General features: G+C 41.4%; 2 protein-coding genes across 3 annotated transcripts; one reads left to right on the forward strand and one right to left on the reverse strand.

Annotated features, from left to right (window-relative positions):
• Positions 1-880: 880 nt before the first annotated feature.
• On the reverse strand, positions 881-16,586 carry LOC139424057 (nucleoporin 85). The gene is made up of 19 exons (XM_071175748.1): positions 16,405-16,586; positions 16,040-16,133; positions 15,777-15,933; positions 15,510-15,580; positions 15,373-15,416; positions 15,083-15,152; positions 14,057-14,178; positions 10,272-10,406; positions 10,006-10,128; positions 6,133-6,264; positions 5,935-6,041; positions 5,611-5,694; positions 5,245-5,310; positions 4,811-4,962; positions 4,444-4,561; positions 3,694-3,794; positions 2,354-2,505; positions 1,916-2,011; positions 881-1,076 (listed from the first exon to the last, which is right to left on the reverse strand). The coding sequence occupies exons 1-19, from the start codon at positions 16,435-16,437 to the stop codon at positions 978-980; spliced, it is 1,956 nt and encodes a 651-aa protein (XP_071031849.1). The 5' UTR covers positions 16,438-16,586; the 3' UTR covers positions 881-977.
• An 871-nt stretch (positions 16,587-17,457) lies between these two features.
• LOC139365114 (small ubiquitin-related modifier 2) lies at positions 17,458-22,869 on the forward strand. 2 transcript variants are annotated; one of them, XM_071102505.1, is made up of 5 exons: positions 17,653-17,779; positions 18,274-18,352; positions 19,679-19,810; positions 21,872-21,943; positions 22,228-22,869. In XM_071102505.1, exons 2-5 carry the CDS (start codon positions 18,314-18,316, stop codon positions 22,288-22,290), a joined length of 306 nt encoding a protein of 101 aa, XP_070958606.1. In that variant the 5' UTR covers positions 17,653-17,779; positions 18,274-18,313; the 3' UTR covers positions 22,291-22,869. The 2 variants fall into 2 exon arrangements, with proteins under 2 accessions (XP_070958607.1, XP_070958606.1); XM_071102506.1 differs by lacking the exons at positions 17,653-17,779; positions 18,274-18,352 and adding an exon at positions 17,458-17,542.
• The last annotated feature ends 457 nt before the right edge of the window (positions 22,870-23,326 follow it).

Genomic DNA, 23,326 nt, shown 5'->3' on the forward strand with positions numbered 1-23,326 from the left:
GGTTTAACTATGGTGTTTTAAGCTTTCAAAGTGGTCTGTCAACCAGAGTTAAAATATCCATTAGTACTTAGGATGTATTATTTTCTCCATTGTCAGTATTGAAATTGTATTTTTTTATTTATTTCAGTTGTATTTCAGTGCATCACTGAATTGACCAAGCTTAACACTGGCTGAAAGTGTCATCTGACACAAGTTGGAACTAACATGGAGGAAGGTGAAGAAACAATGAGGTCAAAATCATCCAGTAATATTGAGCCCACAATAGGGCAGTGATTTCATACTTCGATGGTGAAAGGTTGATTCGCTAACCTTCATCCTAACATTCAAAGGAATGGACGGATATGAGAATATGGTGGAAACGTCTTACCCATGCTTGCACTAATACATTGCTTTTAAATCCACACTTCAGGGAGGTTAGGGAATTGGGAAAACAGCCAGTTTCCTCCCCATGTCCTCTCTCTGGTTGTCCCTGACTTGTAGCATTGTGAGAGGCACAATAGCTCTGTACATAGGTGTACTTATCGTCTGTAGTCAGGAGATGTGTAGAGGTCAATGTGATGTGTAAATGTCTTGAAAGATGTTTTACGATTGTACATACTGTGCTATTTGTTTGTTGCATGAGGAATTAAAGGATTTTTGATCTGGTAATTTAGCTTATTGTACTCTTTGGTCTAACAAGTTGTTAGGGCATTGCTTCTCTATTCATACCTTACGCTAGTAAATCAGGTTGACTTAAAGGTCATACTTCTGCCGACATCCACAGCGTTTACTGTGAATTTGATTTGAGCGAATGTCAAGGAAATTGTTGACAGTGCAGTGTGCTTGTCGACAATGCACATTTGAATCCAGACCAGTGTTCATGTCAAGCATTTCCACAGAATCAAATTCAAATAATGAAAACATTTCTTTATTATCAAATAGCACATTTTGATCAGACTTGATTTGTTTTATGTACAGTATAAAAAGATAAGTGTTGGTCAAATTTCCACTGTCCCCTCCTTCACTATGGCCATGGCCAGGTTACGAGCTAGCGCTAGCCGCAGGAGCTCAATCTTTGTCGTCTCGATGTCCTCATCCTGAAAACGCACAGGGAAACACATTTAACGGATCATCCTCATCAGAATGTTTTTAGTGATTCCATATTCAATATGGTGCAACTGGGCCTTCACGCTTCAGCAAACAGGAAAGGAGGGCTGCTAAACAACAATGACAAATCATGACAAGAGCTTACCAAGAAAAACTTCCAAAAGGACTAATTCAAAGTAGAAAGGAGCACAAGAGAAAACAGCTAAAATAAATAGATTTTTTTTGTTGAGTGCTCCAACTACTACTTTCTACCTTGAATTAATCCTTTTGGAAAATGTTCTTGGTAAGCCCTTCTCATAATTATATAATACTTGATGTTAATGAAACCAACAGTCACTTTTCTGGAATACAATATTCAAATTAGGTGACAATGGAACTGTGCGATTGGCTAGCTATGAAAAGTCTGTGCTAACCCCTCTCTGGAGCAAGGCCAGTTTAGCCCTAGGCTAAGGTTGGTGTTAAACCATTTTAGAATGTGCAAGTGTGAATAGTCGATTAGCCGTGGGCTAAGGAAGCTCTTAGTGCAGTGTGAACAGTTGCTTAACCCGGGTTGAGGAGGCTCTTAGTGCAGTGTGAACAGTTGCTTAACCCGGGCTAAGGAAGTTCTTAGTGCAGTGTGAACAGTTGCTTAACCCGGGCTAAGGAGGCTCTTAGTGCAGTGTGAACAGTTGCTTAACCTGGGCTAACGAGGCTCTTAGTGCAGTGTGAACAGTTGCTAACCCCGGGCTAAGCAACTGTAGAGATTAGAGCATATTATAAAACAGTGTATTAGGAGATTGAAAGGGAAACCGACATTAGATAGAGGGTAAGGGGGTGTGTAACCCAGTACCTGCATGGGTCTGTCTGGGGTGGGAACACTCTTCCCTGAGGTCAGCTCCTCCAGACAGAACATCAGCTCATGAGTTTGATCAGCAGAGAAGATCACCTGCAAGAGGACAAGCCCAGAGATTAGCCAACTGACTGCAACAAAAGGCTATTAGCCTAAAGAGCCACCATCTACAAAACTACGAGCATATATTCAGACCTACAGATCCGATAGGAATCAATAAGGTAAGGAGATCTCTTAATTTAAATATTATATTTTGACAATAATATGCCATTAATCTATTTTCTTTAAGATTACAAAGATGTTTTGCAGTTCATATTTAGTTAGTAAACCAAAAAAAGGAAATTCAATCTATGGAATATGCTACACACTAGGTAAGTAGAAAGAAGTTCATTTCAACATTAAGTCAAGGATGGAAGTTAATGTTGTGGGCCAGTTGACCTCTTTCTGCTCCAGCAGGGGCAGGGCGTCGGTCAGCAGAGTCATCCAGAAGGAATGTGGGGCGATCTTGGCCGTCATCAGGGAGAGGAGGAGCTTGGCGGCATCCGAGAAACGCTTCTCGCCGTACAGCCGATGGAACTCACGGTACTTCCCTGCAGACAACAGGATCACAACCATCAAGGCAAAGCGTAGCAAAAACAGTTTCTCTACAGAAAGCGGTAACGTGCATTTCTTATTGGACAAGTTCAGGTAGTCCATCCTGTTTCCTTCTGTAAATGGTGCCTAATGAATATGACCCAGGACAGGAGGGGAACAGAATGAACTAATGGATACAATCACATGATGCTCTCTCATTGGTTACACAGACACAGTATCAATCACATGATGCTCTCTCATTGGTTACACAGACACAGTATCAATCACATGATGCTCTCTCATTGGTTACACAGACACAGTATCAATCACATGATGCTCTCTCGTTGGTTACACAGACACAGTATCAATGACATAGTATGGTGTAAAATGTATTTGCCACAGTTTTAAGTATAGAACTGAGAAGTGCACCGAATTCCCAGAAATGATGTGAGAACCATCTATCAGTCACACAGGATGCCAGTTGGGACACCCAATATGGTCACTGTAGAATTGTTTAGAAATTGAATTCTCATTCTACTCGCTACAGCACTGGTAGAACTTGTATGGCCTAAATGTAAATACACTGTGGTTCCACTTGATTGTTTAAGAACAAGATAACATTATATACATCATAGTCACTGAACAGTTAGTTCTGCCTTCATGAGTGACTAATTGTAAAGTGAGACATTACACTCACGTTACATTTTCCCCAGCTGTAGGTTATCATCAGCTGTTACAACCGCATTAGGCCACAGACTGCAGCCTTATATGGACCACTTTTCTCCTACGTGAGAGTAAATCATTTAATAGATAGGCCAAAATGTATCATGCGTCTGATCCAGTGTGTGTGTGTGTGTGTGTGTGCGCGTGTGAGTGATATGTGGCTGACTGAATGTCAAGTTAACATGCAAGACCAAGCAGGGCTCTACAGTGCGACCATTTTACTGGCATATGCACCTAAATATTTTGCTGTGCGACCTGGAATTATATTGAAGAGCACCAGTGTGCCTAGAAAAACGTACAATTCTAAATTTATTATATCTAGATTTGTGCTCCTGAATTTCTTTGTGTGCACCTATATTTTTCAACTTAGCACACGTGCTCCTTGTATAACAGGACAGCTTAGAGCCCTGACAAGGAGTGTTGGCTTGTTTGTGTGTTCACAGTCCTTCATGTCTGTGTATGTACACGTTTGCACCCCATACCTAGAAAAGTAAGCCTGTCACTGAGCAGCATGGCTGGACCCAGGTTGTCAATCAGGTCCAGATCAGAGAAGGTCCCTTTGGCGCAGTAGTCCTGGAGAAACCTGAGATACAGACCATAGAGATACATCTATAGACCAGAGAGACACAGTATATCTAGGATACAGACCATAGAGATACATCTATAGACCACAGAGATACAGTATATCTAGGATACAGACCATAGAGATACATCTATAGACCAGAGAGACACAGTATATATAGGATACAGACCATAGAGATACATCTATAGACCAGAGAGACACAGTATATCTAGGATACAGACCATAGAGATACATCTATAGACCAGAGAGACACAGTATATCTAGGATACAGACCAAAGAGATACATCTATAGACCAGAGAGACACAGTATATCTAGGATACAGACAGGGTTAAACCCACGGGGGGTGGGGAGCGAGAGAGTGAGTGACTACAGGGTGGTCTGGTAGCTAGTGGTGTGGAAGCAGATGTCATGGGGGGACATCTTTGCTGCCCTTCTTGAAGTAATTCCAGATCTAACGTGGTGACTCCACTACGTAGCTTTCATAAACCCCCTCATGTTAGATCAGTGGTTACATCAAGGAAAGGAGGAAGGAAGAAGGAATTTTCTAAGTATTGAAAACAGGCCGACGACTGTCCAGCAAATAAAAACAGCATTCCTGAACAGGTCACATGGTCAGGATCAGTAAAACCTCCTGTAGACATACAGCACCTCTCTGATATGAGGGTGGCGAAGGCAGCATCTTTGGCTCTGATGCTCCAGGAGAGAGCAGAGCCCAGTCTGTTGTTCCTCAGGGCCTTCTTGGCCATGATCTTACAGATGCTCCTCACTGCAACACAGAGAGACACATTATACCAAAGAGTTAGGGGGTGATATCCACAACAGGCATGACAGAAATCAGGGGGAGTTTGAATATATTTTCCACATGTGTTTTAGTAAGTGTCCATGTTGCGATTGAGGAAGTGAGACAGAATGTGGGTCTCAGTGAGAGCTTCATGCATGAGAGTAAGATGGACAACTGTTTTGGATAAGAGCGCGTGAGTATGCGTGCGTATGTATGTGTATGCATCATATCTACCTTGTTCAGTCATCTGCCTCTGCTCACAGATCCTGATCACCTTCAGGGCCTTGCGCTCTGTGTCCAGAGGAACACGCTCTATCTGTAGCTCCAGGTACACACGGCCAAACTCTGGACAGTGGTCAAAGTAGTCCACAGCCAGCTGCCACAGGCTGAGGACCAGAGAGAAATAGCTGGTTAATCATGCACAGCTTAACCGATCATCCAATAGGAGCAGCACTGGAGCAGGTCAAACAGGGGAAGAGGCCTACATGCGTAGCCGACAACACTCTCTAGAAAAGATAACTACTGAACACAGTGGACCTCAGCATGTGTAGTTTTGCAGACGTGACTATATATGTGACAGTTATCTATTAGAAAAACAGACATGTTGGCACTGGGAGTTATGCATATAGTCCAATCTATTACTAACCAGACTAGTGGGTCTGTCTCACCTGTGATGGGTGAAGAGTCCTGAGGCGTACTCCAGCAGTAGAAACTCTCTCAGGTTGGAGCCAAAACTACATCAACACAGAGAACACATGTTATTATGGTCAACGATGAGAAGGCTGCCACCAAAACACCTCCGTTTGTTCTGACCTCTGCTGCTACAAAAACACTAAATATTTCATTGAGTGTGGGTTCTTCCTTTATTTCAAGTGTATGCCCTTTGAATCCAGCACCCAAATACTTCCTGTTATCACAAACATTTGAGCTGAGCACGCCAACTTCACTTTCTATGATTCTGATCAATGTTACCATGAGAACAATATTGGCAGTTAATGTCAACCCTTTGTGGGACAGTAGTGTCCTTAACTTACTGTAGGTTGTGAGACTGGAGCAGTTTACAGTGGTCCAGCAGGTCAGTCAGATGCCCCACAAACCACCAGTTGTTGAGAGCAATGCTGGAAAGCACAAATAACATGTCATAAATATCACAACATATGAAACTGAACAGTAGTTTACATGAGTGACAGAGGGGAAATCACATTGTGTGTCTAGCCCCCACATTTATTTCATCTTATCCACATTAACAGTTACTGTTACCTTAGCAACAACACAGCTACTCTCCCTGGGTTCTATACCATAGAAATAGAATTCCTTTGGTTTCTGTATTTCTATGGTCGATAGACGCTCCTCCTCACCTGCAGTCCTTGATGACCTGGTGGATGTCAAACTCAAAGGCTGCCAGCAGGATGCTGTCCAGGGGCTCTGGGACACTCCTCGTGTCCAGGAACATGTGCATGCTAGACTGGAACACACACACATAGGACAGGACACTTACTCAAGTCCCAGGGCATACTAGTGCAACTCTGTATCATGTATAGTGTAGTAGTAAGTACCTGTGCGTAGTAGTGCAGCTCTGTGGGCTTGACAGTGGGGTGGGAGAACAGCAGTCTGGTGACCAGGAAGTGATACCAGGTACTCAGCAGCTCCTTGTACTCCAGGAGAACATCCTCGTCACCAACCAGGATCTACATGGATAATTAGGAGGGTATGGATAAACCATGGATGGATACTTATTTAGGAGGGTATGGATGAACCATGGATGGATACTTATTTAGGATGGTATGGATAAACCATGGATGGATACTTATTTAGGAGGGTATGAATAAACCATGGATGGATACTTATTTAGGAGGGTATGGATGAACCATGGATGGATACTTATTTAGGAGGGTATGGATAAACCATGGATGGATACTTATTTTAGGAGGGTATGAATAAACCATGGATGGATACTTATTTAGGAGGGTATGGATGAACCATGGATGGATACTTATTTAGGAGGGTATGGATAAACCATGGTTGGATACTTATTTAGGAGGGTATGGATAAACCATGGATGGATACTTATTTAGGAGGGTATGAATAAACCATGGATGGATACTTATTTAGAAGGGTATGGATAAACCATGGATGGATACTTATTTAGGAGGGTATGGATAAACCATGGATGGATACTTATTTAGGAGGGTATGGATGAACCATGGATGGATACTTATTTAGGAGGGTATGGATAAACCATGGATGGATACTTATTTAGGAGGGTATGGATGAACCATGGATGGATACTTATTTAGGAGGGTATGGATAAACCATGGATGGATACTTATTTAGGAGGGTATGGATAAACCATGGATGGATACTTATTTAGAAGGGTATGGATAAACCATGGATGGATACTTATTTAGGAGGGTATGGATGAACCATGGATGGATACTTATTTAGGAGGGTATGGATAAACCATGGATGGATACTTATTTAGGAGGGTATGGATAAACCATGGATGGATACTTATTTAGGAGGGTATGGATAAACCATGGATGGATACTTATTTAGGAGGGTATGGATGAACCATGGATGGATGAATGTATCAACAGGTGGAACATATGGATAGTAGTTGGAAGAGACAGACAGCACCAACAAGAGATTATTTTAGCTCCTAAACAGTTCACGCTCACACAGATGCAGGTACAGAGCCAATGGACTCTACATGTACAGAGAGAGTTCCTTTTGGCTAAGGTACAGTGCCTTGCGAAAGTATTCGGCCCCCTTGAACTTTGCGACCTTTTGCCACATTTCAGGCTTCAAACATAAAGATATAAAACTGTATTTTTTTGTGAAGAATCAACAACAAGTGGGACACAATCATGAAGTGGAACGACATTTATTGGATATTTCAAACTTTTTTAACAAATCAAAAACTGAAAAATTGGGCGTGCAAAATTATTCAGCCCCTTTACTTTCAGTTCAGCAAACTCTCTCCAGAAGTTCAGTGAGGATCTCTGAATGATCCAATGTTGACCTAAATGACTAATGATGATAAATACAATCCACCTGTGTGTAATCAAGTCTCCGTACAAATGCATCTGCACTGTGATAGTCTCAGAGGTCCGTTAAAAGCGCAGAGAGCATCATGAAGAACAAGGAACACACCAGGCAGGTCCGAGATACTGTTGTGAAGAATTTTAAAGCTGGATTTGGATACAAAAAGATTTCCCAAGCTTTAAACATCCCAAGGAGCACTGTGCAAGCGATAATATTGAAATGGAAGGAGTATCAGACCACTGCAAATCTACCAAGACCTGGCCATCCCTCTAAACTTTCAGCTCATACAAGGAGAAGACTGATCAGAGATGCAGCCAAGAGGCCCATGATCACTCTGGATGAACTGCAGAGATCTACAGCTGAGGTGGGAGACTCTGTCCATAGGACAACAATCAGTCGTATATTGCACAAATCTGGCCTTTATGGAAGAGTGGCAAGAAGAAAGCCATTTCTTAAAGATATCCATAAAAAGTGTCGTTTAAAGTTTGCCACAAGCCACCTGGGAGACACACCAAACATGTGGAAGAAGGTGCTCTGGTCAGATGAAACCAAAATTGAACTTTTTGGCAACAATGCAAAACGTTATGTTTGGCGTAAAAGCAACACAGCTGAACACACCATCCCCACTGTCAAACATGGTGGTGGCAGCATCATGGTTTGGGCCTGCTTTTCTTCAGCAGGGACAGGGAAGATGGTTAAAAATGATGGGAAGATGGATGGAACCAAATACAGGACCATTCTGGAAGAATGGAGTCTGCAAAAGACCTGAGACTGGGACGGAGATTTGTCTTCCAACAAGACAATGATCCAAAACATAAAGCAAAATCTACAATGGAATGGTTCAAAAATAAACATATCCAGGTGTTAGAATGGCCAAGTCAAAGTCCAGACCTGAATCCAATCGAGAATCTGTGGAAAGAACTGAAAACTGCTGTTCACAAATGCTCTCCATCCAACCTCACTGAGCTCGAGCTTTTTTGCAAGGAGGAATGGGAAACCATTTCAGTCTCTCGATTTGCAAAACTGATAGAGACATACCCCAAGCGACTTACAGCTGTAATCGCAGCAAAAAGTGGCGCTACAAAGTATTAACTTAAGGGGGCTGAATAATTTTGCACACCCAATTTTTCAGTTTTTGATTTGTTAAAAAAGTTTGAAATATCCAATAAATGTCGTTCCACTTCATGATTGTGTCCCACTTGTTGTTGATTCTTCACAAAAAAATACAGTTTTATATCTTTATGTTTGAAGCCTGAAATGTGGCAAAAGGTCGCAAAGTTCAAGGGGGCCGAATACTTTCGCAAGGCACTGTATACGTTGTATACTACAGGTAGCTACACTGACAACAAAACATTTAGCTCTTTCTATGACAGACTGACCAGGTGAAAGCTATGATCCCTTATTGAGGTCACCTGGTTTGCCAGCAGCATACCACTGCTGGCTTGCTTCTGAAGCGAAGCAGGGTTGGTCCTGGTCAGTTCCTGGATGGGAGACCAGATGCTGCTGGAAGTGGTGTTGGAGGGCCAGTAGGAGGCACTTTTTCCTCTGGTATAAAAAAATATCCCAATGCCCCAGGGCAACAATTGGGGACACTGCCCTGTGTAGGGTGCCGTCTTTCGGATGGGACGTTAAACTGGTGTCCTTACTCTCTGAGGTCATTAAAGATCCCATGGCACTTATCGTAAGAGTAGGGGTGTTAACCACGGTGTCCTGGCTAAATTCCCAATCTGCCCCTCAAAAAACCATCACGGTCACCTAATAATCCCCAGTTTACAATTGGCTCATTCAATTCAACTCCTCTCCCCTGTAACTATTCCCCAGGTCGTTGCTGCAAATGAGAACGTGTTCTCAGTCAACTTACCTGGTAAAATAACAGATAAATAAAAAAAAACTTAAATCAGTGTAGATGAAGGGGAGGAGAGGTTAAAGAAGGATTTTTAAGCCTTGAAACAATTGAGACATGGATTGTGTATATGTGCCATTCAGAGGGTGAATGGGCAAGTCAAAACATTTAAGTGACTTTGAACAGGGTATGGTAATAGGTGCCAGGCACACTTTGAGTGTGTCAAGAACTGCAACGCTGCTGAGTTTCACGCTCAACAGTTTCCTGTGTGTGTCAAGAATGGTCCAGCACCCAAAGAACATCATGACAACTTGACAACTGTGGGCAGCACTAGAGTCAACATGGGCCAGCATCGCTGTGGAATGTTTGACACCTTGTAGAGTCCATGCCCCAATGAATTTAGAGACTGTTCTGAGGGCAAAAGGGGGTGCAATTCAATATTATGACAGTGTTCCTAATGTTTTGTACACTCTGTGTGTACCTGTCACCACACAGATGCAGGTAAAGTGTGCCAGGGCAGGTATTGGGCAGTTCCACTGACCTTACAGATGTCCTCCAGGTGGCGGTTGCTGGCAAAGGACTGGTCCTGGAGACAGTGGTCCACCTCCTCGCGCCAGTGTCTCCACTTTACATCAAACTCTGTCAGGGTCTGAGTCTCACCAGGCTACAGTAAGATGTCATAGAGGAGAGAGCGCTAGAGTTACAACCATAGAGATACATATAATATACGTCTTCTACTTGATTCTGTGGTTAAAACTGGGTGCTGTTTAGGAGGTTGAAACGTTCAGATAGAAATGCACTATGTACATTGAAGATGGGCATCTTCATGAGCAGGTTGTCCAGCAGCTTGAACATGACCCTGGCTGCAGGCTGCAAAGCTGCCTGTTTCACCAGAACCTGCCTGGCCTCGTCCATCCGGCCCTGCAGCACGTAGCTGATCACCTGGAGACACAGAGGGGGGGTTCAATAGGGGACAAAGAATATCTGCATACAGACTAGTGCACAAATAAACATGAATAGCAGATTACACAGACATAAGTTAAAGGAGTTAAACTGGGCAAAGAAAGTCTGCACAGATAAAATGCATAGTATATCAACAAGTTTATTTCACCCACATTGGAAGTAATCATGGAGAACCATTTAAAAAGGCAAATTCACTGGAGGTCTTGAGGATCCACTAAATTAGTTTTGATCAAACAGGGCTCTACGCTGACAGTTTAAAATTTTTTACAAGGAGCACATGTGCTCGTAAATTGAAAAATGTAGGAGCACACAAAGAAATTAAGGAGCACAGTGAAAGTATTTGAGCAAGTGTTTTTATGATAAGAAATCAATAAAAGTTTAAGAATAAAAGTTTGTTGGAGTGTTCCATACTCAATCAATTACAATGTACTAGAGGTAGACCGATTAATTAGGGCTGATTTCAAGTTTTCATAACAATCGGAAATCGGTATTTTTGGATAATCTGTATTTTTTTTTTTTACACCTTTATTTAATCTTTATTTAACTTGGCAAGTCAGTTAAGAACACATTCTTATTTTCAATGACGGCCTAGGAACGGTGGGTTAACTGCCTTGTTCAGGGGCAGAACGACAGATTTTCACCTTGTCAGCTCGGGGATCCAATCTTGCAACCTTACAGTTAACTAGTCCAACGCTATAACCACATGCCTCTCGTTGCACTCCACACGGAGACGGCCTGTTACGCAAATGCAGTAAACCAAGGTAAGTTGCTAGCTAGCATTAAACTTATCTTATAAAAACAATCAATCATAATCACTAGTTAACTACACATGGTTGATGATATTACTAGATATTCTCTAGCGTGTCCTGCATTGCATATAATCTGACTGAGCATACAAGCATACAAGTATCTGACTGAGCGGTGGTAGGCAGAAGCAGGCGTGCGTAAACATTCATTCCAACAGCACTTTCTCGCGTTTTCCAGCAGCTCTTCGTTGTGCGTCAAGCATTGCGCTGTTTATGACTTCAAGCCTATCAACTCCGGAGATGAGGCTGGTGTAACCGAAGTGAAATGGCTGGCTAGTTAGTGCGCTCTAATAGCGTTTCAAACGTCACTCGCTCTGAGCCTGTGGTTGTTTCCCTTGCTCTGCATGTGTAACGCGGCTTCGAGGGTGGCTGTTGTCGTTGTGTTGCTGGTTCGAGCCCAGGGAGGAGTGAGTAGAGGGACGAAAGCTATACTGTTACACTGGCAATACTAAAGTTCCTATAAGAACATCCAATAGTCAAAGGTTAATGAAATACAAATGGTATAGAGGGAAATAGTCCTATAATTCCTATAATAACTACAACCTAAAACTTCTTACCTGGGAATATTGAAGACTCATGTTAAAAGGAACCACCAGCTTTCATATGTTCTCATGTTCTGAGCAAGGAACTGAAACGTTAGCTTTCTCACTTTTACTTTCTTCTCCAACACTTAGTTTTTGCATTATTTAAACCAAATTGAACATGTTTCATTATTTATTTGAGGCTAAATTGATCTTATTAATGTATTATATTAAGTTAATATAAGTGTTCATTCAGTATTGTTGTAATTGTCATTATTACAAATAAATAAATAAAAAAAATGTTTAAAAAGAATTGGCCGATTAATCGGTATCAGCTTTTTTTGGTCCTCCAATAATCGGTATCGGTGATGAAAAATCATAATCGGTCGATCTCTACAATGTACCCTCCAATAGGAGTCATTTAGGCGAGACAATGTTCAGCTGCCCCTTTGAGTTCCACGACATCTCTTTGCTAGCAGTTGAGCAAGCTCAAACTAACATTGAAAAACCACATAGCATGTGAACAAAACAATGTAAATAGCCAAGAAATATGAGAAGAAATTCACACTAGTAGACTTTCAGGTGAAATCAACCAACTTCTACGCTGTGCGCTTCTAAAAATGTATTTTTCAGCACTTCACTCACAGTGCTGCTCGAGGTGGGAAAGCTAAACTCAGCAAAAATAATACTCTCTGTCAACTGCGTTTATTTTCAGCAAACTTAACATGTGTAAATATTTGTATGAACACAACAAGATTCAAAAACAGACAAACTAAACAAGTTCCAAAGACATGTGACTAACAGAAATGGAATAAATGTGTCCCTGAAAAAAGGGGGGGGGGGGGGGTATCAGTCAGTATCTGGTGTGGCCACCAGCTGCATTATGTACTGCAGTGCATCGCCTTCTCATGGACTGCACCAGATTTGCAAGTTCTTGCTGTGAGATGTTACCCCACTCTTCCACCAAGACACCTGTAAGTTCCCGGACATTTCTGGGGGGGAATGGCCCTAGCCCTCACCCTCTGATCCAACAGGTCCCAGGCGTGCTCAATGGGATTGAGATCCGGGCTCTTCGCTGGCCATGGCAGAACACTGACCGTCCTGTCTTGAAGTAAATCAGCCATACTGCTTGTTCTGTGCGTGGTGGCATTGTCATGCTGGAGGGTCATGTCAGGATGAGCCTGCAGGAAGGGTACCACATGAGGGAGCTGATGTCTTCCCTGTAACGCACAGCGATTCAACGATAAAGGCGAATCTGACCATCACTCCTGGTGAGACAAAACTGCGACTCGTCAGTGAAGAGCACTTTTTGCCAGTCCTGTCTGGTCCAGCGACGGTGGGTTTGTGCCCACAGGCGAAATTGTTGCCAGTGATGTAAGGCAGGTCCTCACCAGACAACAGGCCTACAAGCCCTCAGTCCAGCCTCTTTCAGCCTACTGTGAACAGTCTGAGCATTAATGGAGGGATTGTGCATTCCTGGTGTAACTCGGGCAGTTGTTGTTGCCATCCTGTACCTGTTCCGCAGGTGTGATGTTCAGATGTACCAATCCTGTGCAGGTGTTGTTACACGTGGTCTGCCACTGCGAGGACGATCCACAGTCCGTCCTGTCTCCCTGTAGCGCTGTCTTAGGCATCTCACTGTATGGACATTGCAATTTATTGCCCTGGCCACATCTGCAGTCCTCATGCCTCCTTGCAGCATGCCTAAGGCACGTTCACGCAGATGAGCAGGGACCCTGGGCATCTTTCTTTTTGTGTTTTTCAGAGTCAGTAGAAAGGCATCTTTAGTGTCCTAAGTTTTCATAACTGTGACCTTAATTGCCTACCGTCTGTAAGCTGTTAGTGTTTTAACGAACATTCCACAGGTGCATGTTCATTAATTGTTTATGGTTCATTGAACAAGCATGGGAAACAGAGATAAACCCCTTACAATTAAGATCTGTGAAGTTATTTTGATTTTTACGAATTATCTTTGAAAGACAGGGTCCTGGAAAAAGGGACGTTTCTTTTTTTGCTGAGTTTATATGGTATTTGTAGTGCTGTGTGTGATTAGCTACCAGCTATTAAACAAAAACAGAAGGTTTACTTTGAAAATAGCTACGGCAGCATTTTTTGTGTTACTATGAATCACATGCTCGCTCATACATTACTTTTTCAGTTCGCACACATCTATTTTTAGGCACATTTTTGAGTAAAATGGTCACGCTGTAGAGCCAAAAATCAGTCTGACGTATGTACGCACTGTGCCAAAACCTTTGTAAAAATGCAGAGAGAGACAGGAGAGGGGTGTATGTGTACGTACCACGTCCCAGTAGGCCTGGTGCTCTGCGGGGCTCTCACTCGCCAGCACCTCCCTGGCCTTCTCATCCACGTCAGCCTTGTGCAGCCTCACCCAGTCGAGCAGGTGGAGCACCAGGGAGCCAGCTAGAGGGTCACATACAAAAAAACAGGGTGCAGAAAATATTAAAGTTCTGTTCACACCATAGAGATAGAAGACTCATCATGGATATAACCCCTTTAAGCGTGGACAATGAGGCCTTCCACCATTTTAAAGTTGTCAACTGGGTGGGGATTTATACGAGTTTGGACAGGGATCGCGTTAGCCTTCAGAAATCAGCATTTTCAAAACTCAGACCATAAAAAAAAATCTGCATTTTTAACCATTTAACCTGCGTTTCATATTGAAAGTCAACCGTGCTTTTTGGCTTCACTAGAGCAAAATCGTTTTCATCAGCTGACAACAGAGGTGCAACGCTATTTGGCTAACAGCCAGACATAAGTAAATTAGCCTACAATAAAAAAGGTATTTTTGCAAAGACGATGCATGGCCATCATATTTCTAATGTTTCGCTTGAAGTTAATACTGCATTTTAACTTGCTACTGGAGAAAAACTTAACTGGAAGAAAGTACCGGAGAAAAGTAGCCTACACATCAGCCAGGGCACTGATGATCAATGACAAGAGCAAATATATTTCATCCAAGTGGAGAAGTGGAACTGAAGCACAAAATTTGTAATTTTACAAATCATGATTATTTGAGCAAACTGAAGCCTAGCAGAATTTACAATAAGAAGCATTTTAGATCTGTGTGAAAAATGCAGAATCCTACGTTAACGCGACCCCTGTGGGAGCAATCGGCCAATGAAAAATAAGAAAATGGATTACGTTAAAATGGAGATAGCATGGGCAGCACCATTGAGGCTATCACAGACACTGTAATGGCACAGATACAAAGATGAGTCTTCTATCTAGCTCTATGGTTCACACCTAGTTGATGCTTGTGAGTCCAAAGCAACATCAAGGTTGACACACAAAATATAAACTCTACCTGGAGCTGCATCGATGAACAACACTTCACAAAGATTCCAGATCAGCTCTACTGCCAGCAGGATTGACACCTATCATGAAAAACAGGAGAGAAGAGTGTTGCCAAGGGAATCATTATGATACACTAAAACAGTCTGAGTTGTATAACATTACAACGGTGTTCATCTTCATCATTGATGCAAGATCATTTTCTCACGTTTGCTGATTCAATGTTATATTACTTGGGTTATGTTCCCTTGACATAGGGGTAAGTGGTTAGTCGAACTGAATAGGCACAGACAGGTACTCTACCTGATTTCCATACTGTGTAGCCAATGCTGCATCTTGTGTAGAAACTGCAAAGTGAGAGGAAATAGCATGTTACTTAAGTCTGTCTATGAACTGCATTGATAAACATATGATTGTTGAAATGTTGCCATATACTATACCTGCGACTTGCTGGAGTTCCTCCATGCATGCTCGAATCACAGACCTGTAGTTCTTGCTAATACTGACGAACCTGAATAAATAAGTGAAATTGATAAACGAGTGCACCCATTACAATGCAAAACATTTAGATTACTATGAGATTAAGTCACACACATCACCACTGTTTGGTTATATTTAGAACCAGGAGTTTTTCCTGACCTCATGACAAAGGAAAACTCAGAGCCCTAGTTTGAATTACAAGAGAAAGTAGTCTATCCCATCCTTACTGGGGTTTCTTGTTCTTGCTGGGCAGATCCTCTCTGATCCTCTGCAGACCAACAAAGATGTGATGGGACTCATTGAAGAGTTTACGCAAAATAGGGGAATAGATGTCCTCATCTTTCCTGACCTCATGGACAAAGGGACAACCCCCTGCAGATCCACCTGAAGAGATGCACAGGGAGAGTGGGTTAGAGAGGATGCTTTGTACTTTGACATGATTTGAGTCATGACTTTACTACCAAGTTATACATTCAACTCTCCTATCTACCTGATGCTTTGTAAATGGTCTCATAAACCAGGATATCTCCAGGACCCCACACAAATCCCAAGTGTTTTTGGTTGCTGTCGAATCCAGGGATAGGCTGAAAGAGAGAAACGTCTCGTTAGTTTATTTATGTGGACATAGCTAGGTGATTAACCGTCTAGACATTATTCTGCCTTGCTGCCAGTATCTTTCAACCCACTGAAACGAGTCATCACAAATGACAAATAAACATTGTGCAGTGCTGCCAGTATTATTGTGGACACTTGAGCTCAGAGACGTTTGAATGAAGTGTTAGCGAACTAACGTTAGCAAGTTGCATAGCCTAACACATTTTGATTCCACAACAACAGAGCACGAGCGGTACTTACAGTAGTTGTTGGCTCCACATCTACTTCCTCCATTACCACCCACTTTAATCAAATCAATAAGGTGAATCAATAAATATAACTTAATCCACGAGCGATACAAATACTGACATTTCAAATAATATAATACAGAAATTAGGCGCTTCAACCATTCAGCTGAAGGACCCCAAAGCGTGCGTATGTCTGATGTCATAGGAATTCTGTGTCGTGCCTGACTAGAAATGCAAGCTTGCACTAAAGGGGACACAATTACTCAGTTGTCAATTTGACAAGTAATGTCACCATGAGAATATATTATTCCAATGAATAAAATCAACTTATACCAATATCTACCAATTATAATGTTTTGGTACTAATTTGCTCAAAGTGGTAAGAACTAATGGCCACCAGATGCAAACAGTTATTTATTTACCCTAATGTGCAAATTTTAGTCATAATTAATTGTCGAATGAAATGCTACTCATAACATTTAGGCTATTTTCAATGGCATAATAGGGAAATATGGCATTTTTACAATGTTGCACCATTCTGGACTTTATCAACATCCATCCAATACTGTGTGGGCAACATTAGTTTCTTGCTGGATCATGTCTATTTTGGTACAAGTACTGTACAACCAAATATTTCATTGTTCCATCTGTGGTACAACTGCATAATTTTTGGGCTGAATGTTATGGTCTATAAAAACAAGATGGCTACTGAGGATCAGTCCTCTCTTCCATGACAAAATTCCAGAATGGTTTAAATTCCCAAACATTGACCTTTCAGTTCACTTTCTTAAATAACCTGATTTTTATTGCGCAAATGTACAGCAATGGCACGGTTAACATCAAAGCATTAGGACGTTTTCGGTGAATATTTTCATAAAACAAAACAAAAGGGAACGTGTTATAAATGCGCGTGCACGTGTTACAGAAACGCGCATTACGACATTCCCGCCCTCTGCCAGCGCTCAACATCTTACCCTGTGACCAAGGTTGACCAATGAATGTGAAGTACAGGGCACGAGCATGTGTTTGTGATCGCGCACGTAAGGCCGGTATTTTAATCGGGAGCGGGTACGTGCGCGTACACGTCTATTCGTTGTGTGGCGGCGTAGAGAAGCGCAAATAGAGTAACCATGGCTGACGAGAAACCCAAGGTGAGTTGCTTGAAAATATGCTTACATCTCATCACATTTTTTTTACATACATAACTCAAATAGAACTAAGGAAAAATGTACATGTAATATTTCCTTACTTGAGATCTTAGTAGACTCAAGTTTTGAAAATGCAAGTACTCCATTGGAGACACCGGAAGACCTGTGCACGCGCCTTCATGGGCGCGTGGCTTGCTGCTTGAATCGCAGCCAACTAGCGTTTGCTAGCTGAACATGACAGTAAGCAATGCATGCACTCTCTTCAGTTCTTAATCTTTTGTATTTGCAAATGTAATCTGACAAACTCAGTTCAGATCCAAGTGGTTGTATCAGTCATCACTTTGTCAATTTCTTCAGTTACAAACTTGTTACATTCATTCATGGCTACAGCAAGGGTCCCTCTCATCTGTTTATGGAGCCAGCTATCACAGCATGTTACAAATGAGTGAAATGGTGTGACTGAGACAGTGTTAAAAACCATGTTTTACTCCTATGTGTTTTCATGTGTAAAAGTATGATCAATATTTTGAAATGCATCAATCGTGTGTGTGTGTGTGTGTGTGTGTGTGTTGACCAATGATCAGATGTTTGACACATACATGTTTAATATGTGTCCTCATTTGGATGAATTCCAGAATGTGTAAAGCACCTATCCTGTAGTCAAGCATGATACATAACACTCTGTAGACTAAACATTGTCCAAAAACACTTCTTGTCTCATTACATTGCCACAGCGCCATGACTTTTAGAACAAGTAAATAATAGTCAAGACAGATGAACTTGTATGTCACTGCTGAACTATCCAAGGCCCTTGTAAGTGTTCTATAAAACTTTAAATATTTGGTCTATTTTCACTGTTCAGAAACTGCTTATATTCAGACAGTACACTGCTGACAAAAACTCCTAAAATCAATGATGGTCATATCAAGGTTGCCATTAGCCTGGGACCTGACTGATAATTTGCTTTGCATCAACTGTATCAGCCAAGCAACATTTGTATCTGATCGTCCCAGGCAAGGTTAACATTAGCTGCTTTTATCAACGCTAGTATTCACACACTAGTATTCACACACCAGTATTCACACACTAGTATTCACACACTAGCGTTACTAGGAATTACCTTGCAAAAAAATGGAATAGTCTGCAAGAATACAGAAGTTAAATAAAATTCCATTTCAACTTACTCTGTTGATTGTCTGTAGGGCTGGTATTTATGCAGAGGGGACATTGAGGAAAAAACATCTAATAGAACATTCAGAATTTCCAAACGTGGGTCTATTGTAGACCCAATTACTCTCCCCTTACCTCGTGTCAAAATAAAAGTCCTGCACGGTCCCATACCAGCACAAAATATAGCAAGAACTTTTATTTTGACATGAGGTAAGCAGAGAGGAACTGACCTCGCTGAGGAACTGCATGGGTCGACAACAGATCCACGTTTGGAAAGTGTTTAATTATATGTTCCATTAGATGTTTGTTTTTTCTCAAATTCCCCCCAACATAAGGTCGAAGCCTACAGACAATCGGCAGAGTAAGATGAAAGTTTATTTTATTTAACTTCTGGCTTTTGGCGGACTATTCTGTTTTTTGCAAGCTAATTCCCAGCAACCCTAGTGTGTAAATACTAGCGTTTCTAAAAGCAGCTAGGTTACCTTATATTGTATTCAGTGTTTGTCTATATGAGCTAGCCATGTTTAAAGCTGCAATATGTAACTTTTTGGGTGACCTGACAAAATTCACATAGAAATGTGAGTTATAGATATGTCATTCTCATTGAAAGCAAGTCTAAGAAGTGTTAAATCTGTTATGTGTGCTATTTCTATGCTTCCCATTCTTCAATTTAGTTTTTAGTCTTTTACTTTTTTACTTTTGTACACCAGCTTTAAACAACTGAAAATACTATATTTTTGGTTATGGAAAATATATTTCACAGCGGTTTAAATGGTACAATAATTCTCTACACTATTCTTGCTTTTGTTGTCACTTAAACTGAAATTAGGTGGACTATTCGACTTTTAACAGACTTGATTATTTGTCACATGTAATAGTGGGTATCATGGTAATCCTAGACATTACATTTATACAGTATCTGCGTTTCATCTCACTGAATACACCCCCAATGTTTGTTGTGTCCATCAGGAGGGAGTGAAAACAGAAAACAACGACCACATAAACCTGAAGGTGGCGGGACAGGATGGGTCGGTGGTGCAGTTCAAGATCAAGAGACACACGCCGCTCAGCAAACTCATGAAGGCGTACTGTGAGAGACAGGTGAGTCTGACATGGCAACCATGATGATGCCACTGAGTGCACAACATCAGCAGCGGTATCAGAGGGCAAGGTTGAACTACTACCATATTGGTTATACCTATCAAGTCCTTTTGAATCTGCATAATGTGCCGAGGGGGTAGAGGTGGTTTCTGGACAGAGGCCAAGCCATAAGCAACTAGCAGCACCTCTACCCTATACATAGGGCCAGGGCCAGTATTTATAAAGTGTCTCAGAGTGGGAGTGCTGATCAAGGATCAGGTCCTGCTCTGTCCATGTCATTTATTCATTGTGATCTAAACGGGCCAAGTCAAAACTGGTCCTATGTCATCATTCTCCTCCAGAGAGGAAGAGGAATGATTAATATTCCTGCACAATGTCTATTTAGAATTTATTATCGCACACTGTATTGCACAATTCCCTGGCACATTTGTAAATATCCTACTTCAATTCGTTTGAGTGCCTCCTTGTATCTTAGGAACATTTTAATCCTCGTTCTTATTCATTGAGTTTTCTTTTTAGTAGTCTTTTATTTACTTAATTACTTTCCTATTGTCGAGAGGTGAACCTGTAATTAAGCATGTATTTGCACTGTGTACTCCACGTATGTCATGTGTAAAGGTATATTACTAATAAACTTGAACTCTGAGATGCTTTATGACTATGGGCCCACAAACTTTTCCCTAATGACCTGACCTGAAAAAAGTCATGACCCTAACTATGGGAATACAGGGGTTGATGAAAGATGACAGCAGATATTATCCATTGAGGACAAGGAAACTCATTGAAGAGAGAACACAATACATGCACTCTTTTATACACTTGTATCTCTTTGATCTGTTCACTGTCAGATGTAGTCTACATTGTCTGTGACAGGAGACGAGCGCTATGGGCTGTGTTGTCTTCATCATATTATCATCTTCCTTTTCATCGTCCTCATTATTCCAGTGTCCAGCTCTATGTGTGGTTAAGACCGTTGGGCCAGTAACTGGAAGGTCGCTGGTTCGAATCCCCGAGCTGAATAGGTGAAATATATTTTTGGTGTCTTTGAGCAAGGCTCTTAACCCTAATTGCTTCTGTAAGTCGCTCTGGATAAAAGCGTCTGCTAAATGACTAAAATGTAATTTAGTAATGACTCTGTACTGTCCACTCTTCTGATTTTAGTTCTTGAAACACTTTTTATTTGGTCAAATACCCTTTATTTTAATATGCACCAAATGTACTTGTCATATTCAATGCAATGTGCATTAGTAAGGCTTAAGCTTAACTTGCCTATCTCTCTGGCTGTAGGCTGATTAGTAAATACTAAGCCTTACTGCTGGATCATTATGGCCAATCTGATCTGTGCTATTTATGAGCTTACAGGCTAATTGAGGGGATTTACACTGCATTACCTAATAAGTACTTTTTAAAATAGGGTTCTTGGCTTTGGATTCTCCCAACATATCAAAGGTCTTTTTGTTCTCTTCCCTAGTGCACTTGGAGCTGTTCTGTTTTACATGTCTTTTTGAATGATTGTGTTCATGCTGCCTGCACTGGCAAGTACAGAGATGTAGAGATGGAGGCAGAGATGTAGCAACTGAGCCTTTGCTCTCTAGTGCTAGGCCTGTCTTATCCAGGCTTGCCCAGGCCTAATCTCAATGCAGTGTGTGCGTGCCCACCCATAATGGATCTTGTGTGTCTCTTTAGACCAGTGAAGTCATGGAAGTAGGCCAGGCTCTACAGGCTTTGTTGAGTAGAAGCCACTTCCCTCCCTATACTGTTGTTTCTTCCTTTATCTGATAAAAATGAGGTCGGCCAACGTGGATATGGAGTGGCAATATAGTAACGCCCTTCCCTATCTCCTTATCCCTTCCTCTCTGCAGTGTTTTCATTCACAAAGTAGAGAAGCGACAGGAGTTTTTAAAGGAATGGCTAACCTTGCTTCCTCAGTGCCGTACACTATTAATGGATTGCTTGGCAAGGGTTGGGCAAACGTTGTTTTCTTTGGACATTTTACTTGGAGAGATTGTTTTGTGCCAGACAGTTTAATGGAATGTAGTATCTGTGTGTCTGTGTCTGTAGGGGTTGACAATTAGGCAAATCCGGTTCCGGTTCGATGGACAGCCTATAAACGAGACAGACACACCTGCACAGGTAAGCCTGGAGTCTTATGGGAGGAACTGATTTATTATATCAATTCACTCTATTTCGCTTGAACAACACCATTCCAGCAATAATACATTAGACATTTCTCCCTGTTTTGAGAATACCAATGAACATTTGTGCATGTCAAAAGAATGTTAAATGCAAAATGTCTTCTAACGAAAGTTTTCCATTCACGGCTAATTTGTGTACATTTTTGTCATGAATGCCATGTCATCTAATGAAATCGGGTTTTTATATCAAATTGACTTAATTTCCTTCCTTTTTCCTGACAGTTGGAAATGGAGGATGAAGATACGATCGATGTTTTCCAGCAACAGACAGGAGGCCTCTACTAGCATGTGAAGTACTCCCCCACATCTTCCTCCACCCCCAGACGGCTGCTTTGCAGCTTGTCCCATTTTCCACCACAGAACCAATACCATGCGGAAGACGTCCTGCTCACAGTTCTACATAACTGTTGATGTCTAGTGTTTTCATTCTTGCCTTTGTTTCCTTCCTGTTTTGTACATAAACAACCTCCGCTAAAACAACTCAGATTTGAGTAACATTCATACAAGGTGTGCTGCGAATAAACGCTGTAACATCCAGCTCTTAAAAAGTCCATTGTTTTGGTGACTTGTTGGTTCACTTATTCAGAGATCAAGAAAAGCTATTTTCCACCCGTTCACTGTTTGAGAATAAGACTGGTTTGTTATTCAACTTAATTTTCTGTTGTCGGTTTCAGAAAATTGGTTTTATATCTTTTTTATATAGTAGTGGTTGTGTAGAATGAAACATGTCTTGAACATAGTTTGACTAGGCCATGCTTGTAATAAGGAAACCCTGAAGAGATGTTTTAGTCCAGGTAAACATCTGTATTGTCTCATAAATGTCTTGTTAAAATAAAGTTATTCTCTCTTTTTAACCAAACTCAATTTATTTTGTCTCTGTTTCGTGGGTGACTGGGTCATTAAAACTGGTGAAAATATTTGTAATCATTCATTTTAAGAGTGCGTCCTTGTGCGTACAACAGCTCATGCTCACCAATCCCCCTTTTCAGTATGAAAACATAATTATGGAGATTTTATCAGTGAAAAACCACCACAGTGATTGAACTGTAAAGCTTGATGATCTCCACTGACTGTATAAAATACAACGTAGCAATGTTGGCACTGTCAGTGTAAAGAGTCACTCAAAATGGGGAAAGAGGATGTTAGGACAGTGGGACTATTGTATGAAGACAAGCCAAACAAGTATAGTAACTCTTGAGTAACATTGTGTCCATACTCATCATCATTGGATAACATATTGATACTGTAAAGATACTGACAGCATTTTTATCTAAATCAATAACTAATATAAGAAACAGAATGGGAATGAAACTGGTAGTAA

Source organism: Oncorhynchus clarkii, chromosome 13 (genome assembly GCF_045791955.1).
Source record: "Oncorhynchus clarkii lewisi isolate Uvic-CL-2024 chromosome 13, UVic_Ocla_1.0, whole genome shotgun sequence".
Taxonomy (NCBI): Eukaryota; Metazoa; Chordata; class Actinopteri; order Salmoniformes; family Salmonidae; genus Oncorhynchus; species Oncorhynchus clarkii.

What these genes read in the sequence shown, in the direction of transcription:
- LOC139424057 (XM_071175748.1), bottom strand. Translation starts at nt 16,437, where the DNA reads ATGGAGGAAGTAGATGTGGAGCCAACAACTACT. An exon ending in GACCATTTACAAAGCATCAG is followed by an intron (nt 15,934 to 16,039) that starts GTAGATAGGAGA and finishes GCATCTCTTCAG; the next exon opens with GTGGATCTGCAGGGGGTTGT. An exon ending in TGAAGATGCCCATCTTCAAT is followed by an intron (nt 10,129 to 10,271) that starts GTACATAGTGCA and finishes ATCTTACTGTAG; the next exon opens with CCTGGTGAGACTCAGACCCT.
- LOC139365114 (XM_071102505.1), top strand. Translation starts at nt 18,314, where the DNA reads ATGAACTTGTATGTCACTGCTGAACTATCCAAGGCCCTT. An exon ending in CTGAACTATCCAAGGCCCTT is followed by an intron (nt 18,353 to 19,678) that starts GTAAGTGTTCTA and finishes TGTGTCCATCAG; the next exon opens with GAGGGAGTGAAAACAGAAAA. An exon ending in AGACAGACACACCTGCACAG is followed by an intron (nt 21,944 to 22,227) that starts GTAAGCCTGGAG and finishes TTTTCCTGACAG; the next exon opens with TTGGAAATGGAGGATGAAGA.